The sequence below is a fragment of the Protopterus annectens genome, chromosome 1.part0 (genome assembly GCF_019279795.1).
Source record: "Protopterus annectens isolate FY-2018-M chromosome 1.part0, PAN1.0, whole genome shotgun sequence".
NCBI classification, from domain to species: Eukaryota; Metazoa; Chordata; order Ceratodontiformes; family Protopteridae; genus Protopterus; species Protopterus annectens.
Window position 1 is genome coordinate 1,823,385,703 of NC_056725.1, and position 20,576 is coordinate 1,823,406,278.

The window sequence follows — 20,576 nt, forward strand, 5'->3', positions numbered from 1 at the left end:
GAGTCTGAGTACTCTTGGCCTTCCCAGTGGAAGTGTTCCCTCAAGGTATGTAAGGTTTCCCCAAAAGAGTAATCCTCAGGGGGGGGGGGGGGGGACAGAGGGAATGGACTCCTCTGCATCAGAATCTTCAAAAGGGGGTATGAATGTTCCTGGTCTTCAGAATGTTCTGAAATAATGGAGGCCTGGTCCGAGGAAGGGGATTCTTCCTCCACTCTGGGCCTTTTGTCCGGGGGGGGGGGGGTTGAGAACCCCTGATAAGAGTAATCAAATCCTCAGCCATTTTGAGCATCTGCTTTTTAGGCATGGAGCCTTGAGAGGGGCCCTGTGGAGCTTGTCTTAGTATGCATGGCTGCTTTAGACTTAGTGAAAGCCTTGATGGAAAAAGAAGAGGAAGGCCTGAAGACACCTTGAGAGGTGGCAGGCCTGTCTAAACTCTGAGTTTCACTGCCAAGAGTGGCTTCGGTATATGTAGTCGGGGCGTGGGCCAAAGAGCCTGTGACCTCGGGCACAGAAGACACCGCCAATGAAGTGTCATCGGTAGTCAGGGGCTGCGTAGGCGCCTCGCTGAGAACCGGACCACCTGTAGTCGGCTTTGGCGTGGTGTCGGTAGAAGTCGCGGACCTCTTATGTCAGTCCTTATCTTTGCGTCTTTTACTCAAAACTGGAGTCGGAGTATCCGACGACATAATGTAATTAAACTTTTTGCCAAAATAGTGCGTCTGTTGAATGTAGCACAAAAACGACAGGCCGAGACGTCATGGTCTGGGCCTAAGCAAGGAATGCAGAGGGAATGAAAATCCTTATGCGGTATTCGCTTCCCACATGAAATGCAATTATTAACTTTGTCTGACATCGGTCTGAGGCAAGAAAAGTTTCCCCAACGGGGTACTTAGCTTTCAAGAAGACTTCGGTTGAAAAATATTCGTAATCTCAGGAGCTGGCCGACCGGCACTTGCGAACTGCTTCTGCTTCGGGTACCGCGCGACAAGAAAGACTGAAGAAAATGGCGTCGGCTGGTTCTTTTATACCCCTGTCACACTGACGTCAGGGAAGAAGCGACGACATCCGACGCCGGCCCTAGACTTTGGAATTCGGCCAACCGAGGACCCACCTGACTGCAGGAAAACCCATCTGTTATGACTGCAGCTGTATGCATGATGAACATCTGTACTATGTTCATCGTGTTACACTGCTGCAGTCATTACACTTGGGTAGAATCCCAAAGCTAAGGTTGGGTGGCTGGTCTATAAAGAGTTAGGATTTGCTATGAGGCCCTGCAGAACTGCAGTGGTAAATCCTGCTCTGGATTTAGAGTAAAGAGGCAAGTGGTAATGCTTGGTAAAGGTGTGCACTGAACTCCAAGTTGCAGCCTCCAAAATTTCCTTAGTAGGTACTCCTCTGAGAAAGGCTGTTACCCTGGTGGAATGTTGTCTAATGTTATTAAGGACTGATTTTCCATGCTGTGTGTAGCAGTAACGAATACAGTGTCCTATCCATTTGGATATAGTCTGCTTTGAGATTAGCCTTGCCCTGTGATCCTGCAGCATATGCTACAAACAGTTGCTCAGTTTTCCTGAAAGCTTTTGTTTTGTCCAAGTAGAAGCGTAGCTGCCTGTGTATGTCCAAAGAGTGCAGAAGTTTCTCCCCTTTATTCTGGGGGCTTTGGATAAAAAGTTGGCAAATGGATGGTTTGGTTAAGAGCCACACTAGATACCACCTTTGGCATAAAGGTTGGGTTTGTCCTTAAAGAAACCCTGTCCTGATGAAAAATTATAAAAGGTTCCACTGCCATTAATGCCTGTAGCTCTGAGACTCTTCGTGCTGAAGTTAGTGCCAGGAGCAGAGCTGTTTTCCATGATAAAAATTTTAGCTCGGCTGTATTGGCTGGCTCAAAAGGTGGCAGGGTCAGTTTTTCCAAAACGAAATTGAGGTCCCAAGTTGGTGTTGGTGCTCTCCGGGGCAGTCTTATGTTTTTAGCCTCTCTGAGGTACTGCTTTAGCAAGGGATGAGAGAATAAAGGAGGATCCGTGTTGTAATGTGCTGAAATGGCAGAGGCGTGGATCTTAATTGATGAGAAGGATAGGCCTTTGTCCAGCATCTCAGTTGAGAATTGTAAAATCTGCGGAATGTTTGGGTCAAGGCTTTGAGCCTGGTTCCAGGCGCAGAATCTTTTCCATTTTTCTGAGTAAGCTTTCCTGGTGCTAGGCCTTCTTGGCCTCCAAAATGACATCCATAACAGCTTTAGAGAGAGGTGTTGCCTGTTTGACTAATGAATCTGCCATGCAGCCAGGTTTAGGGTTTTGAGCTGACTGTGCAGGATCTGATTGTTTTGTTGAGTCAGAAGGTGTGGAATTTGAGGCAAAATCCATGGTGCGTCTTGAGCTAAGTTCTTTAAGATTGGGTACCAGTGTTATAATGGCCAGTCTGGAGCAATCAGGATCATCTGTGTTTTTTCTTGTCTGGCTTTTAGGAGTACCTTTGAAAGGAGAGGTAGTGGTGGGAAGGCATAAACTTTTAGGCTTTTCCAGCTGAACGAGAGAGCATCCACTTTCCATGCTTGTGTGTGATAAGTCCTTGTGCAGAATTTTTGTAATTGGCAATTCAGTGGGGAGGCAAAAAGATCTATGTCTGGGCACCCCCATTTTTGCGTTACCATGCTGAAGATTTGTGGATTCAGTTTCCATTCGTGAGGGTCCATGATATTTCTGCTTAGATCGTCTGCCAGAGTATTTCTCTTTCCTGGCAGGAATTGTGCAGATGAACTTGATACGTTAGAGCTGTGTTCCACAAGGTCATGGCTTGCCTGCATAGGGGATAAGAATGAGTGCCCCCTTGCTTGTTTATGTACCACATTACTGTCGTGTTGTCTGTCTTTAATAATAATTGTCCTGGATGCAGAAGATCCTTGAAAGCTGTTAGGGCATTTTGAACAGCCAACATCTCTTTTTGATTGATGTGAAGATGTATCTGGTCTGTGGTCCACTTGCCCTGAAAGCATTTTCCTGCCATGTGTGCTCCCCAGGCGTAATCCGAGGCATCTATTGTTAGAGTCTGCCTGGCTGTGGGTAGGGTAAAAGGCTGACCCTTGTTTAGGTGACATGCCTGTGCCCACCATAGAAACTCCTGTTGTAGGCAGGGGAATCAATGGTATTACTGCTTCTAAACTGTGAGAGTGTTGAGTCCACACACCTTTTAGGTACCATTGTAATTTCCTCATATGCAGTCTGGCATATGGTATTAGTAGTATGCAGGATGCCATGAATCCCAGGGCCTGCAGAATTTTTCTTGCAGGGAGATGGGACTTTTTTGCCAGTAATTGAAAATATTGAGTTCATTGAATTTGTTTGTCTGGCGTGATATAAGCCATCTGGGCCATTGTATTTAAGCTGGCACCCAGGAATATAATCTGTTGTGAGGGCACTAGTTTTGACTTCCTTTCTTTTACTGTGTACCCTAGAGAAATTAGCAACCTTTTTACAAACGCCAGATGCTGTAGAAGAATGTCCTTTGTCTCTGCTTGAATGAGGCAGTCGTCCAGGTATGGATATATTTGAATTCCTTTTTGTCTGCAAAATGCAATTACTGGTGCCAGGCACTTTGTAAAGAACCTGGGCACAGTAGATAAGCCAAAGGGCAGTGCAAAGAATTGGTAGTGCATTGTACCAGCTTTAAATCTGAGTTATCTTCTGCAGTTTTGTCTGATAGGGACATGCAGGTATGCCTCTTTGAGGTCCAGAGTAACAAGCCAAGCATTCTTGCTCAGCATCGGTAGAAGCTGCTGTAATGTCAACATTTTGAATTTCGGAATATCCAGGTAAGTAATTAGAATTGAAAGGTCTAGTATGGGCCTCCAGGCCTTGTCCTTTCTGGGGACCAGGAAGAGTCTTGAGTAAAATCCTTGTCCTTGTTCCTGTTGTGGTACTTTTTGAATAGCTCTCATGTCCATGAGGGCTGAAATTTGTTTTTGTGCCTCTGCCCATTGATTCTGTGGCAGGTCTGGCATTCCTTATAGCCTTGGTAAAGTATGAAAGTGGAACCTGTAACCTTGAGAGACAATATTCAGAACCCATTTGTCTTGGGTGATTGTTTGACAGTTTTGAGAAAAAAGTGTTAGTTTTCCCCCTAAGGGGGCTGCCAAAAGAGAAGTGCTTGGTGTACGAAGGGGGAAGTCATTGTGACTGTTTCCTGTAAGGTGAGACTTGTCCTCACCTCCTTTTGGGGTTGAGGTGCCCCACTGTCATTGTCTATTAGAGGCTTGGGGTTGAGATCTGCCTCTTGGGTGTCTGTATCTGCCTCTCTGTGGCCTGTCTGACACTGGAAAGGACCAATTCTTTGTTGGCCAATTTCTGCTAAATCGAGGTGGCTGTACCTGTAAGAAATCTTTGACTGTTTGCATATATTTAGCTTTATCCTCCATTTTCTTTAACACCAAACAAGGTATCATGCTGTAAAGGAGCATCCAATAATTTTGCCTTAACATGATCAGGTAAACTCTGTTCTTTTAACCAAGCATGTCTTCGAATAACAGAACCTGTAACTGCGGCTCTACAAGAGGCCTCTAAAGAATCAAAACCACACTGCAGAGTATGTTTTCCCACCTGTTCAACTGCATGCAGTAAATCCTGCATTTCTTCACAATCAGGAACTTTTGAGCTTGCAATCATTTTCTGTTTTAACTGAGCCATTAAATATTGTTGGTACTTAAGCATGTGAAACTGGCAATTTAAAGCTCTTACTGCTAAAGTTGCAGATGTGTATACTTTCTTCCCCCATCTATCCAAAGCTCTGGAATCTCTGTCAGAGGGTACTGGATTTTTTGCAATGGAAGCCTTAACCCCTTTAGGACCCTGGGAAATAGTTTCTGGATCAGCAGAAGGGTTTTTGTAAAGAAACTTGTGAGAGTCAGGGACTCTATAATACCTATCTGGCTTGGCTGGAGCAGGGGGCAAAGAGTCAGGAGATGGGCTGGATTCAGAGAACACATCATCCACAATATCTAGCACAGGCAGAATAGCTAGGGGCCTGTGCTGAGGCAGTAAGAGGAAATCCCTGAGCCTTTTCTTGGATTCTGAGTAATCCTGACTTTCCCAATGGAAATGCTCCCTCATGGTATGTAAAGTTTCCCCAAAAGAATAATCCTCAGGAGGAGAGGCTGAAGGGATAGATTCTTCAGCATCAGAGTTCTCATAGGGGGGTAGAGATATCCCTGGTCTGAAGAGGAATCAGAGGAAATGGAAACCTGATCAGAGGAGTCATAGTCTGCATCCTGCCTGGGCCTTTTCTCAGGAGGGGGATGGGAACCCCTGATTAGAGTAATGAGGTCTTCGGCCATTTTAAGAATCTGTTTCTTAGGCATGGAGAACTGTCCAGAAGAATGCTGTACTTGTTTCTTTGTCTTTAATGGTACCTTTGTCTTGGCTGTTGTTTTAATGGTAAATTGTGAAGGTCTGAAAACACCCTCAGAAGCTGATACCTGCTCAGCGGCTCCGGACCCATCTGAGGGATTAGTTTCTGTAGGCCCAATAACTTGAGTTTCCAGAGGCCTAACTGTCTCCACGTGGGAGTCGGAAGCAGCCTGTGGCTCTGAGGTAGCGGGTGTCAGGGGCTGCAAAAGCACCTCACTGAGAACCGGTGAACCGGCAACTGGCCTAGAAGAGGTTTCGTCGTCGGTTTTGGACCTTGGATGCCTGTCTTTATCCCAGTCTTTGCGTTTTTTCAGCATCGCGGTCGTCGGCTGATCCGACGGCACATTATAATTGAACCTTCGTCCAAAGTAGTGTAAAGCAAAATCAAAATGTATTTTTATAGTGCGTTTGTTAAATCTAGCACAAAACCGACAACTAGTGACGTAGTGATCAGGGCCTAGGCATGGAATACAGTAAGAGTGGAAGTCCTTATGAGGTATTTGCTTCCCACAAGAAATACAATTATTAACTTTTTCTGACATCGGTCTGAGGCAAGAAAAAAAGTTTCCCCAACAGGGTACTTAACTTTATTGAAGACTTTGGATCTGAAATTCGACTTCGAAAATCTCAGGAGTCTGCCGACCGGCCACTTGCGAACTGCTTCCGGCACCGCGCGGCAAGAAAGACTGAAGAAAATGGCATCGGATGCATCTTTTATACCCCGGCGCACTGACGTCAGGGAAGAAGCGACAGCAACCGACGCTGGACCAAGACTTTGGAACTCAGGCCGACTGCGGGACCGCCTGACAGCAGGATAACCCAAGTGTGATGACTGTAGCAGTGTAACACGATGAACATCAGTGCCTGTTGAGAGACCTGAGTGCATGTGTAATATGGACTGCACAGTGGTGTGGAGTCTACATGTCCTCCCTGTGTTCATGTGGGTTTCTACCGGGTGCTCTGGTTTCCTCCCACATTACAAAGACATGCTTCTGGAGTGTTTCTCCCCGGGCCTCCTCTGAAGATTGTTTACTAGGAAAGTCCGACTTGGCATGAACCAAACATTAAATAAAAATAAAATAAATATGGCAGATCCTGGCACCTGACAGACAGCTGGACCTTGACCTTCTCCTCATCAAGGTTGGTGACAAGGATATCTGCGTGTCTCACGATGAAGTCACCCATGACTAATATGTTTGGTTTTGTGTTTAGCCTTAACAATTTAACAGGTGAGACACTGGTGTGTGAGCTATTACATGCATTATGTTCTGCAGAGGAGGTACTATGTGTAGCGTGCTTGTGTTTGGGAGGTCTTTGGTGTTTAGGTATATTTCTAGTGAAGACCTCCACATATGTAGGTATGTGTGATGTGAGTTCGGGTTGAGTAGGAGGTGAGATGTGCATGCTGACAACCCGCTCATTGTCATATGTACTGACTGGTGTGTGAGAGAGCATGGATTCAAGGTTTTTAATATAGTTGCATTGCTCACATGGTGAATTTGTGTGGACTAGGAGTAGAGGGTTGTAAGTGAACATGAGGCAGTTACTACATTGTCTCAGGATGCCCATGTCGAACAAGATGGCTGGAGAAACTGTGGGAAATTATATGTCCATAGTGTTGGGTAAATTTATATGGTCAAGAAGAGAGGTCACACTTAGGAATGGCTAGTGGGTGAGAGGTGTGTTGGTACCTCTGAGGCTAGGTTTAGTGTTCTACCTGACAGCAGAGCAGGGTCATGAAAAACCACTGGAGGACCACAAGCAATGTTCTAAGGAAAAATTAACAAGCAAAACATTTGTAACTATAACCACCAGAGGTAACCTACCACTATGTGGCAATGCAAGATGGTGCACTACAGGCAAGCAAGCACAGACTAAGGGCTTAAATAAAACAGGAAATAAAGTACAGTTGTGTACACTTACCATAAATGTAGATGTTCGTGTGTATTCACGGTTACAGTCATCACATTTGGGTTATCCTGCCAGGTGTAACCCTCAGTTGGCCCGAATACCAGAGACTTAGTATTTCTGCATCGGTTGCTGTCACTCCAGGACTGACGTCAGGTTGTCAGTGGTATAAAATCAGGCAGCCGACGCCATTACATCAGTTTTTCTTGCCCCAACTGTCAGGAGCCCCTAAATAGGGAGCTAGGTTATGGTGAAAGAACACCACCAGTAGAAAGTAAATTCCCTGTAAGGAGAGAGAGAGAGACAAGGGAGATGGAGGGGGGGGGGAACAATGACTGCAACAGTGAATACATTTGAACACCTACATTTATGGTAAGTGTACACAACTGTACTATGTTCTTCATGTTTCACTGTTGCAGTCATCACATTTGGGTTGATTCCCGAAGCTGAAGAAAAGGGTGGAGGCAGTCAAGACGACTGGGGCGCTGGCTAGGATGCCCTGCAAGACTGTAGTGGCAAAGCCTGCCCTGGATTTGGAGAAGATAGGCAGGTGGTAATGCTTGGTGAAGGTATGAACAGAAGTCCATGTTGCAGCCTCCAGGATGCCCCTGGTGGGGACCCCTCTGAGAAAAGCTGCAGAGGTGGAGGTTGCCCTGGTGGAATGTGTCCTAACCCCCTTTGGGGGTGGTTTCCCATGCTGTTTGCAGCAGAAATGGATGCAGTGTGCTACCAATTTGGAGATTGTTTGGATATGGCCTTGCCCTCCGCCCCTGCTGCGAAGATGACTAGCAACTGGTCAGTTTTTCTAAAAGATTTAGTCCTATCCAGATAGAATCTGAGCTGTCTGTGCACATCTAGAGAGTGCAGAACCCTTTCCCCCTTGTTTTGTGGGTTAGGGAAAAAGGTGGGCAAATGAATGGATTGGTTGAGAGCCACACTGGACACCACTTTAGGCATGAAGGATGGGTTAGTCCTGAGGGAGACCCTGTCAGCATGGAAAATGATGGACTCTACAGCCATGAGTGCTTGTAGCTCTGAAACTCTTCTATCTGAAGTGATGGCCAGAAGCAAGGCTGTTTTCCAAGAGAGGAACTTAAACTCTGCTGAAGCTGCAGGTTCAAAGTGGGGGGTAGGGTGATCTTTTCCAACACAAAGTTAGGGTCCCAAGCTGGAGTCGGAGTTCTTCTGGGTGGCCTTAAGCTGTTAGCCCCTCTTAGGAACGGTTTGATGAGAGGGTGTAAGAAGAGCGGTGGCTCTGTGTGGAATAAGCAGAGATGACAGAGGCATGAATTTTAATAAAAGAGAAGGATAGACCCCTGTGCAGTAGGTCTGCTAGGTAATCCAGGATGACAGGTAGGGAGGGCTGTGCGGTTTCAGCTCCCTTAGCCTGGATCCAGGTACAAAACCTTTTCCATTTGTCAGCATAGGATTTTCTAGTGCTGGGGCATCTGACCTCACATATAACATCTAGGATTTGTTTGCTTAGGCTGGCAGCTTGAGTAGAGGTCAGGGAATAAGCCAGGCTGCCAGGTTGAGGGTCTGCAATTGGAGATACATGAATTCTCCATTCTTCTGGGTCAGGAGTGTTGGGATCTGAGGTAGGTGCCATAGTGGCAAGGGTGACAGGATGTGGAGCAGTGGGTACCAGTGCTGGCGTGGCCAGTCTGGGGCAATCAGGATTGCCCTCGGTTTTTCCTCCCTTATTTTGAGCAGTACCCTTGAAATGCATGGTAGAGGGGGAAATGCATAGACCGAGAGGTTTACCCACTGGAAGGATAGAGCATCCACTTTCCAGGCCTTGCTGTGAGGTTCCCTGGTGCAGAATTTACTGAGCTAATGATTGGAGTTGGAGGCAAAGAGATCCACCTTCGGGTTGCCCCATTTCTGGGACAGAAGGGTGAAGGTTCTGTGGTCTAGCTGCCACTCGTGTGGGTCTAACAGGTTTCTGCTTAAGTTGTCTGCCAGAAAGTTTAGGGAGCCTGGCAGGAACTGTGCTAGCAGATGTAGCTGCATGCCTGAGGCCGTGTGCCAAAGGGTCATGGCGAGCCTGCAGAGAGGATAACTGAGTCCCTTCCCCTGCTTGCTGATATACCACATCACTGTGGTGGTGTGTGTTTTGATCAGTAGAGGACCCGGGGAGAATAGGGGTCTGAAAGCTGTCAGGGCGTGCTGTACAGCTAGCATCTCTTTTTGGTTGATGTGTGGATGTATTTGATTTGGGCTCCAATGGCCCTGAATGCACCTGCCATCCAGGTGTGCACCCCAGGCATAGTCTGATGTGTCTGTGGTGAGGGTCTGGGTGGCGTGGGGTTGTGAGAAGGGAAGTCTTTTGTTGTGGTTGCATGCTGCTGCCCACCAAAGAAAATCTTTCCTTAGACAAAGTTTCATTGGAATGATAGTTTCCAGGTCTTGAGAGTGTTGACACCAAAAGCTTTTTGGGTACCACTGTAGTTTCCTCATATGCAGTCTGGCATATGGAAGGAGTAGAATGCAGGAGGCCATGAACCTTAGAGCTTGCAGGATTTTCCTTGCGGATAACTGGGTTCTGGTGGCTAGTTGAGAGAAGTAGTCTGTCAGGTAGGCTTGCTTTTCCAGAGTAAGGCATGCCATCTGGGATGCTGTGCCCAGACTTGCTCCCAAGAATACAATTTTTTGTGTGGGTACTAGTTTTGAATTCTTTTCGTTGACAGTATACCCCAGGGAGGTCAGCAGGTCCTTTACAAAGGTCAGGTGCTGTAACAGCTTTTCCTGACTGTCTGCCTGAATCAGGCAGTCGTCTAAGTAGGGGGTAAATTTGAATACTTATCTGTCTGCAAAAAGCAATGGCTGGAGCCAAGCATTTTGTGAAAGCTCTGGGAGCAGTGGATAAGCCAAAGGGAAGCACAGAGAACTGAAAGTGCACAATTCCTGCCCTGAACCATAGCTACTTCCTGCAAGATTCCCTGATTGGGATGTGTAGGTAGGCCTCTTTTAGGTCTAGGGTGGCTAACCAAGCATCCTTGGAAAGCATAGGAATAAGCTGCTGGAGAGTGAGCATTTTGAATTTTGGTATCACCAGAAAGGTGTTTAGAAAGGATAGATCAAGGATTGGGCACCAGGTGCCCTCTTTTCTGGGTACCAGGAATAGTCTGGAATAAAAAACCTTAGCCTATCTGGTATGCAAGTACATGCTGTAATGCCCTCATGGAGAGCAGGGAAAAGGACTTGCTTTTTGGCCTTTGCCCACTGGTTTGGAGGAAGATCTGGGAACCTTTTTGGGTTTGGCAGTGTGTGGAAATAAAATTTGTATCCCTGGGACACTATGTTGAGGGCCCATCGGTCGTTGGTAATAGAGGCCCAGTTGTTTGCATGGTTCATAGGTTCATAGGTTTATACTAGGCTATCTGCCCTAAGGCATTTATAAGCCTAGCCCAAATTTTTGTGGCTTACGCCACCCCTTATACGAAAAAATACTGTGCCCATTAGTTTGTTGTGCCTCTGTCCAGCAGTGACACAGAGATGATTCCAGGGGGAAAACCTACGATCTCCCATCCACAGGTCTAGATTTCTCTTGAACAGAGTCAGCGAGGTGCTCTGCCTCACATGGACCGGGATTCTATTCCACAGCATAGGGAGTCTCTGAGTGATAAATCTATCCCTCCAGCACGTCCTATTTATATTCGTGCTAAGGTTGAAGTCGCTTGCTCTAGTGGTTTTGGTGGATTTGGATTTTTTGAGGTGGAGCATGTCCATTAATTCCGGGTTGGACATGGCCTTGTATGTCAGGCACATGTCACCTCTGAGCAGACGGTATGCGACTGAAAAGAGCTGGAGTTTCTTCAATCTGGCAGCATATGACAGATTTTGGAGTCCCTTTATCCTTTTGGTGAGGAACTTTTGGGGTCTCTCCAATTGCTGCAGATGTCGGGTGAGATACATCCCGAATGGGGCACTGTACTCGATCATTGGTCTGATAAGTGAAGAGTACACGGGAACAATGACCTCACTAGATCTGGATGTGAATCCCTTCATGATCAGGTGGGCAATGTAGAAGGTCTTTCTAACCACTTTAGCAACGTGAGTGTCAAAAGAAAGGCCACTGTCAACCTGGGTCCCCAGGTCCCTGATAACCTCTTCTGTGCTTAGTGGATTGCCACCTATATGGTAGCTTGGGGTTACCTTGTTTTTCCCGAAGGGTATGACTAAACATTTTTTGGCGTTTAACTTCAGGCCATGGCTCTGGCACCAGCTATCTGTTTCCGTGAGTCCCTTCTGAAGGATATCCGTGTCCGATGCACTTTCCATTATGGCACCCAGTTTGCAGTCGTCTGCAAACTTTGTCAGCCAAAGTCCTCCCATGTTGGCCTGTACTTCTGAGAAGTAGATGCCAAACAATAGGGGGCCAAGGACCGAGCCCTGTGGGACACCACTTGTGACCGCCTTGGAGTCTGACATAGCCAGCAACTCTAACCCTGTGGGTTCTGTCCTTAAGCCAGTTTGCAACCCATCTTGTGACATATGGGTTTACATTTAAGCTGATAAGTTTTTCTACAATACCCGAGTGGGGTATTGTGTCGAAAGCCTTTGCAAGGTCAAGGTAGGCTGTATGGACTGCCTTTCCCTCATCAATGGCCTTGGTGACTGTTTCGAAGAAGTCGACCAAGTTCAAAAGGCATGATCTTCCCTTGACAAAGCCAAACTGGGTCGGGTCCAATGTCTACAAGTCCTCTATATCTTTGTTTATGAGCTCCATTATGATCCTCTCCATAGCTTTGCAGACTAGACTTGTTAAGCTTATGGGGCGGTAATTACCAGGGTCTGTAGAGGCACCGCCTTTGTGGAGTGGGACCACAGTTGCCGTACGCCACTCCTTGGGCACGTATCCTGTGGTAAGGCTGAGATTAAACAGCTGCCTTATGTGTGGGTTTAATTCCTCATTTAGCTCGTGTAGCACACAGCCGGGGACACCATCCGGTCCCATTGATGCTGTGTTTTTAGCTTTAGAGAGAGCAGCTTTCACCTGCGCATTTGAGATGTCTGGGAGGCTACACTTGGCTGGGATAGTTATCTCTCCTTTAGGGGAGGGGTGAAGTTTGCACTGAACCTGTCTGCCAGTATGTTGGCAATGTCTGTGGGTTCAGTGATTTTTGTATCATTTTGGACTAATTCTGAGCATATCTGGGAGTTTCCACCCAGGTCCCTAACATAGCTGAAAAAGGCCTTATGATTGTCCTTTGAATCCATGGCAATTTTTCTCTCAAAATTGGCCTTAGTTGATTTTATGAGTGCTCATATTTTTTTACTAATAATGATCAGGGTGACTTCCTTTTATGGATTTTGTTCTATCATGTAATAGCTTTCTCCTCTTATTGTAAAGTTTGTTAATGGCTGGGGTCCACCAGACTGGATGCTTGCCCTTTGTGGAAAGAGTCTTGGTTTTATTTGGGATTGCCTGATCCATGCAGTCCTGGAGGTGTTCATAGAAGGCATTTGTAAGGGCTTCCAGCTTGGGTTGTGGTTTCCACTGGCTCAGGGGCCTTGAAGGATACCACACCAGTCTTGAGTAGTGTGAAGTTTGCTTTAGAGAAGTTCTTCACTATGGTCTTTTGTTTGGGGTGGGGGCGGATGTGGATTTCCAGTGAGATTAGTTTATGATCAGATCTCACCAATGAGGGATATACTTCCGGTGTGGAGCATTTTGTCCCCATGTTTGTGACAATGAGATCTAGTATATTTTCTCCTCTCGTAGGAACAGTGACTAGCTGTTCCATGGCATTTGTATTTATGAACTCCAGGAACCGTTGGGCTAGAAAGTTAGGGCTTGAGTAATGTTCCCAGTCTATATTCGGGTAGTTGAAGTCACCCAATATGATGGTGTTTGGAGATAAATTTATATACTCCAGTGTCTTCAGGAAGGCTGTGTGGGGTTCCTGAGTTTGAGAGGGTGGCCTGTAGCATGCTACAATTTGTAGAGCAGTTTTGCCTATGGTTAGTTGTACCTGGATGGTTTCAAGCTTCATGCGTTGCCACCAACCTGGAGGTGTGGGTATCCTTTATGAATATGGATACACCCTCCTTTTGTGGTGTGGTCCGGGTTTTGGGGCCGGAACGCATGATATGAGGTAAAACCTAATAGTGCCGGGGTGCTCTCAGGAGCCTTGAACCAGGTTTCAGTTACAGCACAGACATCGATGTTCTCCATACTGAGAAGGGCCTCGAGTGCATGCATTTTGAGATTTAGACTTCTGGCATTGAGCAGCATTACCCTCAGTTTCTTCCCATTTTTGTTTTCTAGGGTGGTAGGTTTAGAATTTGAGCCTTGCCTAAAAAGGCACTATGGGGGTGGCAAGAGCCTTAGCCAATATCCGGTATCCCAGGGTGACAGGTGCAAGCCGTCCCTTGAAGCAGCGTGGCTTGTCAAGCATGTCATCCCAGGCAGACAGACACTGGATCCCTTTGAATGACACCAGACATTAAGCCAATTGTTAAAGCTGATCATCTTGTCTCTATATTGTGGCATCATTCTTGGTGAAGGAAGGATACTGCTCAGGGTTAGGGTCATACCTGCCTGGGCTACATAATCAGAGAGCTCCTCTATGTCTCTTTTCATGTAGTCCAGGGAGGTACGTCTCAGGTCGTTCACACCAGCATGGACAATGACTGTGTCATATTTGTACTTGCCGTGGAGTGACCTGAGTGCTTGTGTTATGTGGCGGATTCTAGCGCCCGATAGGCAGCTTACTGTGACCCTCTCCTTGTTCAGCCTGGTGAGTGGGACGCCAGTGTGTCTGACTATGGAGTCACCTATGACAAGTATGTTTGGTGTTGTATTTGGCCTTAAGGGCTGTGACTGCTTTGCACACTGCTTTTGTGGTTTATGTGTTGCTTGTGGGGTGTCGAGGTAGCAGTTGTTTGGGTGTCTGCTTTGGAGGCCTCTGATGTTTAGGTAAATTTTTACTCAGAGCCTTCGAGTATGTCTTTGTGTGTTTATGTGTTTGATTCAGTGGAGTGGTAGCATTATGTGAGGCTGGTTTTGTGGTGTGTGTAGTTGCCTTCTCCTCCTGTCTGGTCTTGCCAGTCCTGACTTGAGAGAGCTCAGCCTCCAGTTTGGCTAAATAGCTGCATCTCTCGCAAGTATTTGTGTTATGTGGGAGGAGGAGAGGGTTGTCTGTGTACATGAGGCAGTTATAACATTGCCTCAAGATTCCCAGATTCACCAGCTGGACCGGAGAGGAGATTGACAACTGACCTTTGGACATGCTAGAATAATATTGGGAAATCCTTAATTGAAAACAAGGGCCAGTGGGGAGTGAGGGTGTAGTGCTTTTAATTTTTAGTGCTGACTTATATAATTGCTTTAGTGAGCAAGTGCCAGGTAACTTGAGTGCAATGTGTTACAAGTAACTAAATGCAAAACGACAAACAGTAACTTTCTTTCAAGTGAAACAAGGAAATAAGTACAGTAAGCAATGCAGATATCACTAGTGATCCACAGAAGCTGAGAAGTTGCGATTAGGTGGAATTAGCTTCCAGGAAATAACAAGCAAACAAACAACAAGCATATAAACAAAGCTAGATTCAGCAGGCCTGGATCTAGTCTATGCTAGAGCAAACAAGGTGTACCAATTTCAGTAAGATACAGTTCAAATATTCAGGCACTATAAACCTCTAACCAGAAATTCCCAGCTCAGAAGGGCAGAGTCCAGCCTCTTCTCCCACAAGAGTGCAGACCACGAACCTTCTTAATGTAAAATAACTGGCCTGAAGCCCAAGTGCCTAAACCAGAACTAATACACTTGGACACTGGGCTCTCAATCAGCAGTTCCCAACTTAGAAGGATGAAAGCTACCTGTCCTGCCACCACAGTGCTTGCCACAAACCTTCCTAATGTAAAACAACTGGTCTGAAGCCCAAGTGCTTAATCCAAAAGACTTAGAATGATAGCTACACTTTAATCAAGTTACAACCAAGCAGTAATAAATACCATTGAATACTTTAGAGAATGTCTGGATTAGTGCTCAAGTTACACAAACAAAGCTAGATCCAGCAGGCCCGAATCCAGTCTATGCCACAGCAAACAAGGCACCAACTTCAGTAAGAAACAGTTCAGATATGCATGCACTGTAAGCCTTTAACCAGAAATTCCCAGCTCAGAAGGGCAGAGTCCAGCCTCTCCTCCCACAAGAGTGCAGACCACGAACCCTCAATGTAAAATAACTGGCTTGAAAGCCCAAGTGCTTAAACCAGAATTAATACACTTTTAGAATAACAGACACTGAGCCCTCAATCAGCAGTTCTCAACCTAGAAGGATGTAAGCTACCTGTTCTGCCACAACAGTGCAGACCACAAACCCTCTCAGTGCAAAACAACTAACTGGTCCGAAGCCCAAGGAAGGAGAGTTTTCCTCCTAGGGGCACAAGCAGGTGGGCAGAGGTAAGGGGTGGAAGTGTAAAGTCATTGTGAGTTCTTACCATAAGGAGGTGGCTTAGCACTCCCTGTTTTTGAAGATGAGTAACTCCATTGCTTAGATCTCTGCATTCCCTGGGCTGCTGTCTGGGGGTTCTACTTCTCCTCGGTCTGGGCTGAGCTGGCCTGGAGTAGGCCGGAAAGGACCAGTGCTTAGAGAGGCAATGCTTACTGAACCTCAGAGGATGGACTTGTAAAAAGTCTTTAACTGTCTGCATGGATTTAGCTTTTTCTTCCATCTTTAAGACCTCTTCTGCCTTGGTGCCAAACAAATTGTCTTTGTTCAATGGTGAGTACCAATAAATTTGATTTGACATGGTCTGGCAAGGTCTGTTCCTTAAGCCAAGCATTCCTTCTAAGGACAGAACCAGTGAATGCTGCCCTGCAAGATGCTTCTAGGGCATCAAAGCCACATTTGCAAGGTGTGCTTAGTAACATGGCTTGCAGAATGCATAAGCTCTTGTAATTTTTTATTTTCTGCACAAGCAGGAAAGGAAGATATGTTTTGTTTGAGGAGTTCCATGGTATGCTGCTGATATTTCAACATGTGGAACTGACAATTTAGTGCTCTAATAGCAAGAATAGCAGTGGTGTATACTTTTGTACCCCATCTGTCTAAAGCTCGGGAATCCCTGTCTGAGGGGTGGGATTCTTAGCTGAGGTTGCTTTAATTCCTTTAGGTCCTTGAGAGATGACCTCTGGGTCAGCAGTAGGATTTTTGAAAAGGAACTGTAGTACCTGCCAGGTTTCCTGGGAGCAGGAGGAAGGGTGTCAGGAGTCAAACTAGATTCCATAAAAACATCAACATCATCCAGGACAGGAGGAATGGCCAAAGGACTGTGCTCTGGTAAATCTAAGAATTCCCTGAGTCTCTTTTGACTGAGGGTAGTCCTGACATTCCCATTGGAAATGCTCCCTTAAAGTATGAAGGGTTTCACCAAATCTAAAATCCTTGGGTGGAGAGGCAGAAGGAATGGATTCCTCTGCATCAGAATCCTCATAAGCAGACAGGGGTTGCACGTCTTCATATTCAGAAGCATCAAGAGTCATTGGACTCCTGTTCAGATAAAAATATTGGGGACAAGTCTCTTTCTTTTGGAAGGGGTAAACCTGGCTTCCCCTAATAAGCATAGTAAGGTCTTCCGCCATTTTAAGCATTTGAGATTGAGGCAAGGAAGCAGGTGCCTGAGCTTGGATCGTTTTTTTGGATGTAGTTCATACTCTGGGCCCTAGAAACTCGGCAGTTTTAGAAAGAACTGAAGACACAAATTAAGTCGCCAGTTTGTGTCGAGTATCAGTAGGGCAAAGTACTTCCTCGGAAGCCGGTGCCTGCTCAGCAGCTCTGGACCCATCCAAGGTAGAGACATCCACAGGATCCTTAGTTGAAGAAGAGTCTCGCGGCATTCTGGACTCCAAAAGGGTCTCGGTAGTGGCCTGCGAATCCACAGAAGCCGACATCAGGGGTTGCGAAAGTGCCTCACTGAGTACCAGTGAACTGATGACTAGCTTAACGGAAGCATCGTCAGTAGTTTTGGACCTGTGCGGTCTTGTCTTTATCTTTACTTTTTTTGGAAGATAGGTAGTTGGATGGCTTACCGAAGCCATATTGGAATTCGAGGACTGAGAGCAAAAATATCTAGATACAATAAGGAAAGGAAACACAATGGCAGAGCGGAGACTTTTATTCCACTATACATTTACTTAATTCCACTTTGTTTTTGTAATCATTATAATACTCGTTGAAAGTAGCATAATGGTTTAAAATTGATTATAAACAGTCTGTTAGTTGATTGTCTCCTACAATAAGGGTCCAACGACATATAGTTCTGGCATTGAACAAAGCACAAAAGTGACAGCGAGGGACATCAAGGTCTGGGCCTAAACAGGTGGCGCAATAAGAATGGAAGTCTCGGTGTGGTATTTGCTTTCCACAGGACAGACAATTGTTAACTTTTTCGGACATCGGTTAGAGCAAGAAAAAAGGGTCCTCAACAGGGTACTTAGCTTTAGAAGACTTCAACTTCAATTCGGAAACAAAAACTCAGGGAGCGGCCGACTGGCACTCGTGTGAACTGCTTCTGCTTTGGGCTCCTCGGCAAGAAAGACTGATGTAATGGCGTCGGCTGCCTGATTTTATACCACTGAAGACCTGATGTCAGTACTGGTGCGACAGCAACTGATGCAGAAATACTAAGCCTCTAGTGTATTCAGGCAGACTGAGGGCTACCCCTGATAGGATAACCCAAATGTGATGACTGCAACAGTGAAACACGAAGAGCATCCCTTTTAACTCAAATTAGACAATAAGGACACAGACTCTGAACTCTACTCCAATCACTCTCAAAGAGATGGGACCCAGACAGCACTTCTCCCAACAAGGGTGCAAAACGGCCTTCTACACCAAAGGTGGCTTGATGCTCAAAAGTTAAAAAAACAGACCCAGAAACAACAAATCTGGAAATGAGCTATACTACAGCCAAACTAGTACAATATGCAGTAAAATGTGCCAAATGCCGTTTTGAAAATTCAAACAGACTGTAGAAATCAAATACAAATTAAAGGTGCAATATAAGAGCAAAAACAGGCACTTACAGTTAAGTAGGAAGCAATGGATGCCTCAGATCTTTCAGTATCTCGGTGAATCGCTGGTTTTAGTGATCAAGTGAAACAAGGCAGTCTAGATTCAGTAAGACTGAATCTAGCCTATGCTAAGAAGTGTAGCAGTATTAGAAATTCAAAGGGCATAAAATCACAGTCACAACAAGCAGTAATAAATGCAGCAGAAAAAATGCAACTGAACACTTTTAAGAACAAGCAGCAAAAGCAAAATAAAGTAGGAAAAGACAGTATAATACTGCAAGACACAGTAAAAGCATCAAAAGCAGCTGAATAGAGTGTATTTTTTTTGTCAAGTAGAAAGGGAGAAAACAGAAAATAATTGAAGGTTAAGAAGATAAGGGGGTGGGGCCTTCCCAAATGATCTCACAACTCAGTAGAATGAGCTGGTGCGATGGGACTGGGAGGAGTGTTCAATATCAGATTTATAGGCAAGCGAACTCTCCAAGTCTGATTCTCAAGAAATATTCTGAGAGAAGATAAGCAACCACTTAATATTTTCGGCACGAAGGCCTGACTAATCAAGCACACTTCACGGTTTTGCCTGGATCCTAAACAAAACATTTACTGCGATTATCTCTATACAGAATCTGCCTCCCACCATCACATTTACCTCTCCCAAATGGCATGAAAAATATCAAATTTTTGTTTAAAAAATATGACAGAAAGATTACGTTTTCCTCATCAGAGATACATGTCTGCTCGACACAAAGGAAAGCAGCACAGGTTGCATGGGCTGATAAGACTGTAGCGAAAGTAAAAAGTCTCACTGTTCAGGCTGCCAGCAAAAAAGTTCTGAAATTTTTCATGCTTGTACATCCCTCATGTACAGCTTTGTAATCTCATGTGTAGGATGTATGCTGGACAAACTGCAGGAAGGAAGCCTCTCAAACTTTGGTATGCTGGCCAGCTGTACATTATTCTTAGATATTTCCCCATATGCAGTGAATACTGCAAAAGTAACCAATGAAGGACATCTGTCTGACATTTGACAACAAAAGTAGAGCAGGCCAAGAAATTCAAGTAAAGAAATCATCTATAAGAAACTGCCTCACAGGTGCATTGTAACATGCTGCTATACAACCAAACACCACCTGAGAAATGTCGCAGGAAACATTTTTTTTACATTCTACTGAACTGTATGTCTGCATAACTATGATAACCGCTGCATGATATACACATCTAGGCTACTGCTGAAATAAGGGTCCCTCTCATCCAGCCAATTAGCCCCGTCACCAGTTAAATATCTGACAGTCACTTGTAATTTGCATGCTTCTGCAACTGAAAAGAACAGAGAAGGTACACCACAGTTAGAGTTGGTGATAGAGGACAATTGTTATTTAGGCTTCACTGCTGCATAATGTTGTGCAGTACAACAGGTGAGGAAGTTTATTCAACCAGAGACGCTGCTTTATATTAATACTAAAATACAAGCAAAACCTGCTTGTCCTAAATGGAAAAGGGGAAAAAAAAACATAACATGGCACAAGTTATTGTTTGCTTTACAGTTTTTCTCTTCATATCAGACAGCTTACAATACTACTATTAACCTTTGGCAGTTACATACCTTATCTCCTTTATGGTCGCCCTCTTCATGGGATCAACTTGTAGCATATGCTTTAATAAGTTGATTACAGGAGGGTTCAGGTACTGAGGTGTATAAAAAATACCATCACATATTTTCTTAAACAGTGTTGGCACATGATCATCATCGAATGGAAGCGTACCACACAATAAGGCATACAGAATAACCCCACAGCTCCAGATGTCAACTTCAGGCCCTGCATACAATCTAGAAGCATGTACAGAATTAAACACATTAGTACCAGTAACCTTCATTAGAAGACCTCAAAACTGCAATAAGCTACACACAGTGAAACTAACACAATGGTTCTACATTGGTATGTTGCCACATTTTGTTTGTTACCAAGCAGATAAATTGGTCCAGTGATGCTTTTCAGGCATAACTGGGCCAAACACACAAAGCCAATACATGTGTATACATAACAGAGAACAGTGGATCTTGCAAACTGCAGGTCAGCAACAGTGGCGACATGGTTACACAAACACAGTAACTAATTGTTCTGCAATTCTACAATTATTTATTTATTTTTTTTAGACAGGCAGACATTCAGGAAGAGAGTAACTGCATTTGTTTCCCCTTGCACCCACTATACATATATATATATATATATATATAT

The 20,576-nt window shown here is 45.2% G+C and overlaps 1 protein-coding gene across 1 annotated transcript in view; it reads right to left on the reverse strand.

Moving 5' to 3' along the window:
• PRKAA1 (protein kinase AMP-activated catalytic subunit alpha 1) overlaps nt 1–20,576 on the reverse strand; it is a 760,209-nt gene that overhangs the window by 468,859 nt on the left and 270,774 nt on the right. The window contains exon 4 of the mRNA XM_044069766.1: nt 19,943–20,167. Within this exon, the coding sequence (XP_043925701.1) occupies nt 19,943–20,167 (225 nt within the window). The remainder of the gene's footprint in view (nt 1–19,942; nt 20,168–20,576) is intronic.